This window comes from Papio anubis, chromosome 7 (genome assembly GCF_008728515.1).
Source record: "Papio anubis isolate 15944 chromosome 7, Panubis1.0, whole genome shotgun sequence".
In the NCBI taxonomy this organism is placed as follows: Eukaryota; Metazoa; Chordata; class Mammalia; order Primates; family Cercopithecidae; genus Papio; species Papio anubis.
The window spans coordinates 29,649,636-29,663,623 of record NC_044982.1 but is presented as its reverse complement, the minus strand read 5'-3'; the positions used below and the strand labels follow the sequence as shown (position 1 = coordinate 29,663,623).

The following is a 13,988-nucleotide window of genomic DNA, read 5'->3' as shown; positions in this document are numbered from 1 at the left end:
GCATTCCTGACAATGCCATTTGCAGCTGGGCCCACATCCGGGGGAAAACAGAGATGCTGAAGAGTAAACCGAAATCGCTTAGTCAGCAACTGTCGCCTCCCCAAGAGGTGAATGTAAATAGCCTGGTACCGAGGGGGAGGGGCAGCAAGGCAGCACAAGCCCTTTCCCACAGGCCAGCTCCCAGGGCTTTCAAAGGCACTAGGATTTTCCTTCTATACTGGAGGAAGGGAGGGTGTCCCCTACGTCGGACTTGTGTGGCCTTAGCCCTAGAAAGACAAACTTGCTGACTCGGCGCAGAGTTAATATCAATTGAATTTATTACAAGTTACTAAGCTCCAAGGCACATTACAGTGTTCTGTTAACTACAGAAATGTATAAAGGACAAACAGAGCAGATTCTCCATGTCTAGCATTTCGCTCTACTGTTCAAAAGCATCCGTGCATCAATAAAGCAAAAACAAAACAACACGTGTAGATCCAACACATTCAGGTCAGTAGAAACAAACCAAAACATTTTCCCCTCACAAACTTGCAACAAAAAACATCCCATCCCCCCTCCCCCGACACCCCCTTACCATTTTGCAAACAAAACAGAAAAACAAAACAAAACGGAACAAAATAAAGTGAAGACTTCAACACTTGGGGCAGTTTAGAAGGAAGCTTTCACCATTTTATAGCATCTTTTTTTTCTTTTTTTTTTCTTTTTTTAGGCAGCAACACTGGCCTTGGCAAAAAAAAAAAAAAAGTATTTTTCTTTTGTGTGTGTGTTTCCTTTCAGAGTGCATAACATTTACAAAAATACACACCAGCAGCAGTCGTTGCTAAGGGCTATTAATTCTGTACCTAGGCAAACATTCTGCCACCAAATAAATGCTAACGAATATGATGCAAATGACCCAACCGATATTATACTGCTTAACACAAACCAGCTTATCCTTCAAATGAAGAAGTTACATACCTGTTTCAAAATATAGAAACATACGACGAAAATAATGTCTATACATAAGACTAACTTTTTGCAGTTTTGTTATATTCACAATTCTACACCTTGGGGGTGAGGGAAGGGAGGGTCCAGGTGGGTTGGGGGAGGGGCCCTCAGGATTGGAGAGGAGCTGGTCTAGGGCAAAGGAGGTGGCTGCCCAGTGGTTCAAGGGTCTCTTTCCTTTTTCACTTTAACATCCCCAGCTAAGATAGTCGCGATTTCGCCCTGCATGAAGGCCCAAGGTACATTCGACCCGACTAGGGGGCATTTCTCACCGCTGGGGCAATACACCTCGCCGGTGGCCCCCTGGGCCTTGATACTCTCTCTAGAGCAAGGGAAGCAAAATTTGTGGCTGGGGACGGACGGGCACTGAACGAAATGCGTGTCCTCTAAACGTTCGTGGCAAATGGTGCAGCACAGAGGTCCGCTGTTGGCCATGGGGGAATCCGGAATGTTTTGGGGGTGCACTTGGTCCATGCCCGGGTGGGCGCTAGGCGGCGGGGGCGCCACCTGTAAATTCAGGTCCCCATTACGTGATGCCAAGCGGCGCTGCCCCGGCACAGAGGCCGGCGAGACTGGGCTGCTGCTGTTACGCCGCGCGGACGCAGTGGTAGAGTGCACGGAACTGCCATCCTTGGGCGAGTGCGCTGTGCCCAGAGTATCTGCCACCGACATGAGGGCGGCCATGGGGGACGGACCGTTCTGGGGGGCTGACTCAGGTGGGGTGGTCCGGTTAGAATGAGGTCCCAGAGGGGGGGGCGGCGGAGGCGGACCCCCTGCCGCGTGCCCCGGCGCCGCGAAGCCCCCGGCGGACATGGTGAGCTTCAGCGCCTCGCTCTGGTTCGCCATCCACTGTTGCCTCTGCTGCTCCTCGCCCAGCTTCAGCGCGCCCTCGGCTGAGTCCGGGGGCTCCGGAGAGGCCTTCCTCTTGCGCAGGCTGGCGGCCGCGCCCCGGCCCGAGGGCGCCGCGGGCGGCAGGGTCCCGGTCCCCGGGGGTGCGCTGGGGGCGCGGCTCAGACTCACCAGCGCCGTGGGCAGCATGGGACAGCTGGCGTCCAGGTAGGGCTGGGGCAGCATGTCAGCGCCGGGCACGCCCTCCTTGAAGAAGCGCACGGCCTCGGGGAGCAGGTCCCCAAGCAGGCGCCAGTCCCCGGAGCCGTGCTTCTTTTCGTACTCCAGATACTTGAAACCCGAGGATAGGCCCCGGCCGAAGTCCTTCATGCAGTCCTGGTACATCTGCTTGGCCACACCAGACGCACTGGAGTACACGTTGCCCGAGCCCGTGGGATACTCAATGAACAGCTTCAATTCGTAGTCCATGCCGGGCTTGGAGACCGCGTCGAAGGCGAAAACGCGGCCCAGCAGCGAGTGGTCCTTCTTGAAGCGAACCTCGTAGGGCGTGCAGCCAGCCAGCGTGAGCAGCGTGTCGCGGACCATCTTGGGCTTGTTGGCCCACTCCTCGGCGCGGTTGCGCAGGCTCTCGCTCAGCTCGGCCAGGGCCTCGGCGTTGCGCTGCTTCTCCTTCAACTCGCGCTCCTGGTCTGTGCTAGACACCGAGCCGGGCCTCTTGCCACCAGCACCCACGCCCACCTCTGCCACCGACGAAGAGGTCGAAGACGACGCGGAGGACGACGTGGCCGATACACCCGGGGTACCCCCGAGACAAGCGGGGCCCCCAGGAGCCCCTGGGGGAGCAGGCGTTGGGGGCCCACGGCTGCCCAGAGCGTGGGGCGGGGGTGGGGGGAGTACTGCGGCGCTGGCCGGGCCGTTAAGCAGCGTCTGCGGCAGCAGGTTGGGGGGCACAGTAAGCTGGGGACCTCCGCCACCCCCCGGGTTGGGCAGCCCGGTCACCAGCCCACCGTGCGTCCCACGCCGAGACGCCACAGACGCCGCCGCTGAAGACGAGTTGGGACTCTGGCGGTTCAGCTCTGGGGGTCCCTCCTCCGGTGTTGGTTTGGAGAAGCCGTTTGGGCCCCCCAGGCCATTGGGCAGCCGCGTGGCGTGGCTGCTGCTTCCCAGGCTCACCGGCGGTGGCGGGTACTCGAAGCGGCTGCGCTGTTCCACCGCGGCGGCTGCGGCGGCGGCGGCGGCGGCGGCCGCGCTCAGGCCGTAGCGCTCCAGGCCAGACGGGGCCGCCAACACCGCAGGCTTGCTGGAACCATCAACGTGGTTGAGCTGTTGCTGCTGCTGCTGCTGCTGCTGCTGCTGCTGCTGCTGTTGCTGCTGCTGCTGCTGCTGCTGCTGCTGTTGCGCGGCGGCCGCGGCCGCTGCTGCTGCTGCCGCCGCCGCCGCTTCCTTAGCCGACAGGGCCACTGTCTTGACCCCGACGGGCGGCGGCGGCCCAGGGGAGCGGCCGTCCTGGAAGCAGCCGTGCGCCCGCTTCAGCTGGCGCGCGGTCTCGATCACGAACTCGATGCGATCGGCGCCCTCGTAGTTGACGCAACCGCGGCATACGGGTTCCGAGAAGTCCCAGATCATGGCCCAAGGCATGCGGGGCAGGTCGCACAGGTAGCAAGATTGTCTCCGGGACGAGGACACCTGCGCCGCCGACATGATGCCGGCCCTGGGGAAGGTAGGCCCCCGCCCGGGCTGTCTCCGCGACGCCTTCTCCTCCGGGAGGACTGGCCGGCTGGGGAGGGAGTCCGACTGCGGGGGAGGGAAGAGGGGGGGCGAGAAAGTTCTGCCCCAGGGGCTGGAGGGAACGCGAGTCTCCACCGCCGGCGCAGCGCCTCGCCGTGGGGGCTCCACCGCCCGGGCAGCGGACGGGTTCAGCCCGCTCTTCGCCCCCACCTCCTACTGCGGTTGTCTCGTCGCGAGGGGAGCTCAGGCGCCTTCTTCCTGGTGCTGCAGACTTGGGTTGGAAGCTCCCGGCCCGAGGGGAGGGGGCGAGGGTGCCCGGTGCTGGCCGCCGTTGCCTCTTGGCCCCCTCCCCGGAGTGGATGGTGCGTGGAAGCTCGAAAGGGGCTGTCTCTTCCTCTCCCCGGGGGCCCCCCTACAAGCTGCGTCCTCTCCCCGACGGGCCCCCAGGGGCGAGGGCTAGAGGGTTCAGTGCCACCCGGTGCCCGGGTCCAATCTTGCTGAAGCCGCTGCTTCCCCGGAGGACCGGGGGAGGGGGTGGCAGCCGAGAAAGGACCGTCTCCCCTTCGCAGCGTCGGCCGTTCTGCTGGCGGCGGCTGGGTTTGCACCCCGGAGGGAGCCGCCGCGGCCACTGCTTCCAGGACGCACGAGAGCAGAGGAGAGGAGGGCACGCACGCAGGCTCCCGCCGCCCCCAGGCCTGGCCGGCGCCCGGGCCGCCGCGGCTGGCGGCGCTCACGTTGGTTGCAGGGCGCTCGCGCGGCGCCTCCGCCCGGGTCGCATCCCTTCCCGCTCGTGCTCGCGCTCGCCCGGAATGTGGGGTTGTGATTGTTACTCTACGTTCCGGAGGCGCGTCTCGGCGCTCCTGCTCCGGCTGCGGCTCGCGCTGTCCCCGGCTTGGCCGCGCGGGATGCCGCCCGGGCGGAGCGCTGACGTCACCGCCATGCTCTGCACCAGTTCTCCCCCCCCCCTCCCCTTTACACTTCCTCTGTGGAGCCCACTTGTTGCTCCGGAAAGGCGCATGCGCGGCAGGTTGCCCAGATTCCTCCCAGCCGGCCCCTCCTCCGCGCCTCCGCCCTCCCCTCCCCCCTCGCCGTGTGTGTACAACAGCTGAGGCCCGGCGAGCTAATGCTGGAAGTCCAGAGCTGGGGGTGGAAATTAAACAGACGATGACCTTTCCTTTCCCTGCCCGGCATTCCCAAGTAAAAACGCATTTAAGAACCACTAGCGTCGTTTCCGATCCCTGCTCCCCACCCCACCCCCAAGCCTCGGCAGTGAATTTAAATGTCCTGTTTCAGGACTTTTTGCCGTGAATTTCGTATAAGGTATTAACTATTTCATCTGTGATTGAACCTTATCCCTCCCTCCGACGGGGATGTTACATTCATCGCCACCACTGATGCCGAAGCACCTGCAAAATTAACTGTTTTACAATCTTCCAGAAACTGTGTTTTCTATTTGTTTTTGTGCCCTGATCTAGGAACCTGGGCTTCAACGATGGAGCTAAATGAATTCAGAGTGCGCTACCCTTCCCCCTAGCCGCACTCTAAAAATTTTGGCTGAACGTCTGAAGAAGATACGAGCACCCCGAGGCCTTTAAGGAAAACCGTCAACTGGCTGCGCACAGCTGCAGTTGAGGGCAGGGAGGGGTAGGGGCCGGAGAGGCCAAACAGGTGAGTGGTTTTTCTAGAGTTTGATTTTTAAAAGGTAGGGGCAGCATTTAATAATATTGGTATCTTTTTGTAAAGCACAGTCGCAGTTTTCAAAGTTATTTCTGAGGCGCTGTGATCTCACTCCATGCTGCCCCAGAAGGCAGAACAAGGCCATGATTTCTTTTTTCTTTCTTTTTTTTTTTTGAGACGGAGTCTCGCTCTGTCGCCCAGGCTGGAGTTCAAAATGGCGCGATCTCCGCTCACTGTAACCTCTGCCTCCCAGGTTCTAGCGATTCTCCCGCCTCAGCCTCCCGAGTAGCTGGCCTAAGGCACCTGCCATCAGGCCCGGCTAATTTTTTGTATTTTTGTAGAGACAGGGTTTCACCATGTTGGCCAGGGTGGTCTTGAACTCCTGACCTCAGGTGATCCTCCTGCCTCGGCCTCCCAAAGTGCTGGGATTACAGGCATGAGCACCACACCCGGCCAAGGCGGTGATTTCTTTTGCCTTGTAAGATCACTGCTCATCAGTATTGCTTATGACACAACGGATTTGTTGGTCGTAGCTCTAGTTGGGGCATTTCTATTGATTATTCTAATTATTGGGTTTGCTTTTTTTTTATTTCATGAAAACTGAGATAATCCCAGGAAAGGCTGGAGAAGGGAAAGCAATATAATGGGATTTCGGGTTCTGGAGTCTGGCCAGTAGATAGAAATTTCCTCTCCATCACTTACTGGCTTTGCACCCTTAAGCTGGTTACTCACAAAATCTCTTTTCCGTCTGTAAAATGGAATGGTAGCTCCCATCTTATTAGGGTTAGACGGAATGGTAGCTCCCATCTTATTAGGGTTGTTTGAAATTTCAACTTGGGTTTTTTGTTTTTTTGAGATAGGATCTTGCTCTGTTGCCCAGGCTGGAGTGCAGTGGTATACTCGCAGCTCACCACAGCCTCACCTCCCAGGGTCAAGCAATCCTTCCACCTCAGCCTCCCTAGTAGCTGGGACTGCAGGCATGTGCCATTACACCTGGCTAATTTTTTTGTATTTTTGGAAAGGGATGGGGTTTTGCCATGTTGCCCAGGCTGGTCTCGAACTCCTGGGTCCAAGTAATGTACCCACCGTGGCCTCCCAAAGTGTTGGGATTACAGGCATGAACCACCTCACCCAGCCTCAATTTGTTTCTCGTCATAATAGGAGATAACGCTTACTTAGACTTGCCATGGGACACTTAGTAAACTAGGTGGCTTACTTGCATTACCCTTAATATTATCTACATTATTAAGGGGATATTATCTATAGTATTTTGTTATTGTTTTGAGACAGAGTCTCACTCTGTCACCCAGGCTGGAGTACAGTGATGTGATCTCAGCTCACTGCCACCTTCACCTCCCAGGTTCAAGCGATTCTCCTGCCTCAGTTTCCTGAGTAGCTGGGGGTAACAGGCACCCGCCACCACACCCAGCTCATTTTTTGTATTTTTAGTAGACACGGGGTTTCACCATGTTGGCCAGGCTGGTCTCGAACTCCTGACCTCAGGTGATCCTCCTGCCTCAGCCTCCCAAAGTGCTGGGATTACAGGCATGACCCACCATGCCCGGCCTATTATAGTGTTAAACCCTTAATATTATCTAAAGGGTAGATTCTTTTACCTCCATTTTACAAACCAGGAAAGTAAAGAAGCTATATAACTTGCCCACAGCCATTAGTGATGGAGCTGGGATTTGAATCCAGTAAATCTGATTTGAGAGGTGGCTTTGACAAGCTCAGGCTCACAGAGATGGTTTGAGGTGCTCAAAATTCCCATCAGCCCCAGTTGATCTGGTGTTATATACAATCTTCCGTAAGTACTATGCCAATACACCTTCATATCCAACCCCCAGCCTCCCCTTCCAAGCACATTTGTACCACTGAGTTCTATATACAGAAGCTGTCGATCTGCCACTACCAGACTGTAACCTAAGTACACCATACAGAATGGAGAGCAGTGTCGGACTCACAGTGTTAGTTATTATCAGTATTGATACTAGTGTTGGTATTATTGCTGGTTAACATGTGACAGTACTTTGTAAATTGCATAAAATGTAAGGATTACTATGCTTATCACTCTCATTACTACTAATTGCAATAAAGTTCAGTGGAAGCAACAAGAGATACTTACTTTTTTTTTGACAGTTGACTTCCAGAGCCTATTCCCCTATCCAACACTTCCCAGAGCCCCAGTCTCCCACTCATTCTGGGGCCCCCAAGTGCAAAGGAAAGGCGAGTTTTTAAGGACAGAAAAGGAGGAGGAGGAGCCCTAGGGAGCCCCTCTTTCATCTCAAAGCAGCCAGATTTCTGTTTTTGCAAAACAGTGAGCTCACTGTGCACTTTAGAGCAATAATAAACTTTCTCTGGCCTGCTGGCACTTTGCAGTGATTCCTCTGCAAAGAACTGCTTGGGGAGCATTGCCTCACTCTCCCAGACTTCAGCCCTCCCCACACCACAGCTACCCTGGAGTGAGTCAAAACAGGGGTGGGAAATGGTTTGACATCCCCGCCAACCTGGGGCTCCTTAGCTTTGGCTTGGCTGGGTGACCCATTTCTTTACATTAATATTTATTCAGCCCTTCCCTTTATTAAACCAAAAATATTGGGAAAATAGCAACTTAGCCACAACCCTCCAGCCAGGCTGCTAGAGAAAGCAAGTTGGATTCTATGTCATGGTGTTATGTTTGGTATGCACACACATATGTCTCCATCTCCCTGTCTCTGTCTTCACTGTTACTAAAGGAGATATATATACACACATACATGCCGGGGTGCCTTCAGACACACTGAGTTAGAAATCAACGTGTATTTAAACAGACTTCCATTACAGTCTCATAATCCTTTAATTTATAAAACACAGCTCTCTCCAAACCCCCCCCCCAAAAAAATCACCATCATTTGTGGTATCTCATGTTGCCTGTCTGAGATGGCCGTTTGAGGATGTGTGAGAGACGGTGAGAGGCAAGAACTCCAATGTTCTGGAGGTGGGTTTTCTCCCCGAAGAAGAGTCCCGTGCAACAAAACTATGACAACAGTGGAAAGGAACTGGAAAGGATTTGGGAGGGGGTTGGTGGAGGTGGAGGAGCCTCAACGTAAACTGCCAGGTGCAGAGACTCACAGAACTCTGTCCATGGGGTCTGGGAGACAAGCAGAGACTAGCAGAGCCGGGCGCCAAACGGCGACATCGTCTTCCCAAAGTTCCTTCCTATGTCGCTTTCCCCACCCAGCTTGCCATCTGGGCTGGCATCCTCAGAGAACCCTGCTGTAAACTGGAGCAAAAGGTCAGCTTTTCACCTGGCCTTTCCGGAGCACCACAGCCCAAGGTTACTAGTGGTGAGAAGGTCGCTAGGCGCGCACTTCGAAGCTCCCTGCAGTCTTCTGCCCCCGCCGTTTTGTGGCAGAGACGGGGCGGGTGGGTGTGGAGGGGGGCGGGGGGTACTCTTGGCCTGGCATCCCTGCAGTCAGCTGGCTCAACCTTCGAGGAGGCCCGGGCTGAACCTCGCGTCACCCCGCTGCAACGCGCGCCGCCAAGCGCTCCAGCGAGAGAGAGGCCTTTTTTGGTAACAGCCCCGCGGTAAGCGGGACCCACTTCTCTGGCCTGCGAGATCCGCCTCGGAGAAGATGAAAACAAACGTCTGGGTTGGGCCCTCCTCTGGCCTTTCCATGGCCCCTGATCGCCGCGCGCCAGGAACCCCAGAGGCGCAGTTTGAGCCCTGGGCCTGTAGAGACGCGCAAAGGGGCTGTGGAGGGTGGGGGAAGGGAGATAGCAAGATGATTTACGCTTTTACTCCCAGGCCCATTCCGTGGCGGAAGTGTTTGCCTTTCCCTAAAGGAGTAATCCCGATATTTGGGGAAAAAAAAGTATTAACTTAGGCCAGGGCGTAGGGTTACGCAAGAGCCACTTGAGCATGAAATCCCAGGAACAACGTGATTCGCTGAGAAGCCCCGGGGGAGGGGAGCCTGCACCGCCTGCCAGGACCTGCCCAGCCTGGGGCGCGCGGGCAGTCGGGCTCTCAGTGCAAAATCGGGTGGAAGGAAAAGGAGGGCGGGCGTAGTGGTTGGTGCAGGCACAGTGGCCACAGCGAGGGATGGATCTCTGACTGATTTCTTCCTGGAGGGGCGGGGAACAGGGAGGGGAAGAAAGGCGCGGGGAGTCGCGTCTGGTTCCTGCCTCCTCCCCGCTTCCTCTCTTTGCCCGTGTGCCAGGATGGGAGAGCCCAGCGCTGTCCTCAGCAAAAGCTGGTGTGGTTTTTTTAGGTCCAAAAATAAAGGAACCCTGGAATGAGCCGCCCAGGGACCAGGCCTAGAGGAAAAAAAGAGGGAAGAGCCAGACAAGGGTGCTATTCACTGACCTGGTTGGGTTAAAACAAATACCCACACCCCAAAAAGGGGAGTTGGAGAGGAAGGAAGCCTTGGACGGCAAGAGTAGGCAGAAAGCTGGCGGGGCGGCCGACCAGGCCACAGGTGCGCAAACCCCGGGACCCTCCACCCCGCCGGGCGCGCGCCTGGGCCTCAGCAGGGAGTAGGAGTGCCAGCCAGTTCCCACTGGCCCGCACCGACCTGGGGATTTCCATCGCCGGCTACGGAGACCCGTTGCCGCCGGCGCTTTCCTGCTGGGGCCACCAGAAGGCGGGGCCTCAGAGCGGGAAGCCCCTCCCTGCAGCCTCGCCATCCCTCAGTCAGGTCTGGTACACGGGGCAGCTGTCACTGCTGTGCCTGGTTGGGATGGATGGGCCAGGACCCTTAAATATTTTGGCTTGCGTGAGCTGGGTATTTCAACCCGAAACTCAGGAGAGAGGGAGGAAGGGAGGGCGCTTAGCATTTGGGTACATATTTACATTATGTTGTTTAACTTGGACTTGGCTGACCCTAAACAGCTGTGTGAACTTGAGCAAATCACTTGAATTTCGGTTTCTTCATCCGTAAAATGGGAAAAAATTACACTGCCTCCTTTGCCTGCCTCGTTGATCTGTGTGGAAGACAATATAATGCGCTTAATAAAATGTAAGACATTATTAACAATATAATGACCAACATTTGTCTAGGGCTCCGAAGTGCATTCCCAGACATTATTTCACCAATCCCTACACCAACCCTGTGAAGTAGGTGTTACTTTCATCAACCTCCTGTATAGGTGAGTAAAGCCAAGTCCAGAATTACTGGAAACGAGGTTCTCTGGCTGTAAAACTGGCATTTCTTCTTTCACCCCGCCTGTTGCTATAGCCTTTTGAGGGTCTCAGATGCTCCTGAGAAACTGCAAGAAATTAAAACCTCTCTCCCCATAGGAGTTTACAGGTTCACGTCCCAGTAGATGCAAGGTTATACATAAATTAGCACAGGTTATTATGGAGTTAAAATTACCATCCAGCTTTGAAGCAAAATTGAGTAGTTCTGCTTTCCCGGCATCCTGTAAAACCATTCTCTTTCTTCCTGCCTTTTTTTTTTTTTCTTTTTCTTTTTCTTTCTTTCTTCTTTTTTTTTTTTTTTTCTTTGAGAGAGTCTCACTTTGGTTGCCCAGGCTGGAGTGCAGTGGTGCCATCTCGGCCCACTGCAGCCTCAAACTCCCTGGCTCAGATGATTCTCCCACCTCAGCCTCCTGAGTAGATGGGACTACAGGTGTGTGCCACCACGCCCAGCCAATTTTTTATTTTTTAATTTTTAGTATATAAAAAAAAAGATGGGGTTTTGCCATGTTGCCCAGGCTGGTCTCAAACTCCTGGACTCAAGCAATTCACCTGCTTGGGCCTCCAAAAGTGCTGGCATTACAGGCATGAGCAACCACGCTTCACCCATGCTGGAGTGCACTGGTACGATCTCAGCTCACTGCAGCCTTCACCTTCGAAGCTCAAGTGATCCTCCCACCTCAGCCTCCAGAGTAGCTGGGACTACAGGCATGCGCCACCCCATACCCAGCTAAGCTTTTTATTTTTTGTAGACACAGGGATCTCACTATGTTGCCCAGGCTTGTCTCTTCAGGGCTCAGGCAGTTCTCCCACCTCAGCCTCCCAAAGTACAGAGATTACCACGACACCGGGTCTCTTCCTGCCTTTTCTATATCCTGGTCCTTGGCAGAGGTGATGGAGGAAAATCTGAAGTTCTAGAACTCACTGAAGCATTTAGGAATTTACTGAGGACAGCAGCATTTTAAACATGCACTCCTGAGAAAGACCCCAGGTTGAAAAATAAAGAGGAAGGAGGAAAATGAAGAGAGTGCATTTTATAGTGGAAGGAGCCTCTTCTCATACCCAAAAGTCATATCACACAAGTAATGTGCGCCACCTTATACGGGTCACACCAGCTGTGTAGACACTCCCCCAATATGTACTATCCTGTTCTTAGGCTGGGGGCCACTTGACTGTGGCAGGCTACAGTCCTCAAAGCACTTCTGGCCACCAGGTGCAGTGCAGTTGTGCACACCTATAGTCCCAGCTACTTGGGAGGCTGAGGTGGGAGGATCACTTGAGCCCAGGAGTAGTTCGAGACTGCAGTGAACTATGATTACACCACTGCATTCCACCATTCCACCCTGGGTGACAGAGCAACACCCTTTTTTTTTTTTTTTTTTTTTTTTCTATTGCCCAGGCTGGGGTGCAGTGGCGTGATCTCAGCTCACTGCAACCTCCACCTCCTGGGTTCAAGCGATTCTCCTGTCTCAGCCTCCCAAGTAGCTGGGATTACAGACGCCTGCCAGCATGCCCAGCTGAGTTTTGCATATATTGTTTCATGGGGTTTCACCATGTTGGCCAGACTAGTCTCGAACTCCAGACCTCAGGTGATCTGCCCACCTCAGCCTCCCAAAGTGCTGGGATTACAGGCGTGAGCCACTGCACCCAGCCTTCATCTCTTAGAGAGAAAAAAAAAAGCACTTCTAGCCAAGGGTAGGTGTATAGCCCTGACATCAAACCTGGCCTAGGCATCATTGGAGCAAGAAAGCCAGGAAACAAAGGGACCCCTCCAACACATCTAGAGGACCACCATACTTTAACCTGAACTCCCTCTCTGGCCATACACAGAAGAGTAAGCTTGATAGGTCCCTGGTGTGAAACTATTCTCAGTACTTACATTTTGTTTTGAAGCTGAAACTTGGCTACCAGACGGCCTGGTGGGTTTCTGTTCCCCAACTCCTTAACCAGTGCCCTTCCATTTACCATTCATTCAGTTACTCAACTATTTATTTAGGGAGCACTTTCTATCTCAGTGCCAGATGAACCGAGCCAGACTGGCTCTAGCCCAGAATCTAGAAGCTTCCATTTCCTCCTAGGTGTCCTACTTTCCTGATGCAATAGCCCAAAAGTCATAAGAGGCAGAGCTTGTTCAACACTCCCACCAGCCACATGACTGACTTAGAGCAATCTATTTATTCTCTCTGGGACTCCATTTCTTCACCTGTCAAAGGTTGATATTAAAACCTGTTCCCCTACTTCGGGGGTTTGCTATGAAATTCTGTATGTTAATGCCTAGGGCTGTAGAAAGGCGAGACACTGTGACAAATCTTTTTTCCAGCGCTAAGCCCTTCGAGGTAAAGTAGGTGGAAAGCCAGGCCTGCCGCTAAGCCCTGTCCACTCTCTTCATCTTGCCCTTGGAGGGCCTCTTCCTGGGGGACCAATCTAGCATGTCCGAGTCCTTCTGGGCTGACAGACAAACAAGCAATGACAGGCTCTAGGCCTAAGAGCTGGAGGAAGACAATAGTAAGGTTAGGCTGTTTTTTTCTCATCTCTCCTAGAGAGACAAGGATATCCCCTCCCCACATCCCTGGTGGTGGCAGTGAAGCTGGGAGCAGTTGGATTTATTTGGGGCTTTTACTTTTTTTTTTTTTTTTTTTGGCCAATTTGGAAAGAAAAGAGGCAATGACCTCTTCTTTAAAACACAAAACTAGGCAGGAAGTGTACTGGGCCTGAGTGGCAGGGACTAAGGGTGTAATTACAGGTTTTTGTTCAGCATTTTCAAGTAATTAAATCCAAAGGAAAGCGAGCCTAGCGGAGGCTTCTTGGATGCAGGGCAGACAAGAGCTGTGTGTATGTGTGTGTTTTGTGTGTGTTGGGATGGGGAGGAGAGGCAGGAGGTGAGAAATGGACTTGCTTTTCAGGCTGAGAAGAAGCGGGCTTCTCGTCTTTATTAATATTTTTACATTGCTTTTTCCAAAAGGTAGCCGATTATTCATCTTTTATTCAGTGCTGCTGCCCTCTCCTTGGTGACATTTTCAGCGTGCACAGCCTTCTAGGCACTGATTTTCCTTTCGTGCCAACTCTCCCCCTCCCCACTTTTTCATATTCCCGCTTTCTGCCTGGTTGCCCACACAATAAACCCACTGCAAAATCCACAGCCAGCTTTCTTGCCTACAGTTTCCATCCCAGCGACCTCCGACTCTGCAGAATAGTCTCTCCTTTTGTTTTAAACATCTTCTGGCTTTCCTTGTTCCGCTTTAAAATACTTCTTACCACCACCATCCCTACCCAGCCTCCCCCGTGGCTGCCTCGGTTTCCTTTTGGGACAAGCAATCTGTGTGCACAAGCACACCTGGTTTGCAACGCCCAGAGCGTTTGAAATGGGTTCGAAACCTAGAGATGCGCGGGCTCCTCTCTCCTCCCCTCCCCTCCCCTTCCTTCCCTCTCCCTGGGCCTTTGGTGTCCCTCCGACGTTCGCTGGACGTTGTGAAGTGACAAGCAAGAAAGGATCTACTGTCTGCTCACATTTTTAAGGGCAGGAAACCTGACCCACCCCCAGACCACGCACCCCAAGGAGGGGCACTTGCATTTT

At 54.0% G+C, this 13,988-nt stretch overlaps 2 protein-coding genes across 2 annotated transcripts; one reads left to right on the top strand and one right to left on the bottom strand.

The window, feature by feature from the left end:
* Positions 1–294: 294 nt before the first annotated feature.
* Positions 295–4,774, bottom strand: IRF2BPL (interferon regulatory factor 2 binding protein like). Its single transcript, XM_003902095.3, has one exon. It carries the CDS (start codon positions 3,532–3,534, stop codon positions 1,147–1,149), a length of 2,388 nt encoding a protein of 795 aa, XP_003902144.2. The 5' UTR covers positions 3,535–4,774; the 3' UTR covers positions 295–1,146.
* On the top strand, positions 3,563–4,821 carry LOC116275699 (wiskott-Aldrich syndrome protein homolog 1). The gene has a single exon (XM_031667940.1). The coding sequence runs from the start codon at positions 3,921–3,923 to the stop codon at positions 4,668–4,670; it is 750 nt and encodes a 249-aa protein (XP_031523800.1). The 5' UTR covers positions 3,563–3,920; the 3' UTR covers positions 4,671–4,821.
* The last annotated feature ends 9,167 nt before the right edge of the window (positions 4,822–13,988 follow it).

Bases quoted from the DNA above. Each gene is read 5' to 3' on its own strand.
- IRF2BPL (XM_003902095.3), bottom strand. From the start codon at position 3,534: ATGTCGGCGGCGCAGGTGTCCTCGTCCCGGAGACAATCTTGCTACCTG.
- LOC116275699 (XM_031667940.1), top strand. From the start codon at position 3,921: ATGGTGCGTGGAAGCTCGAAAGGGGCTGTCTCTTCCTCTCCCCGGGGG.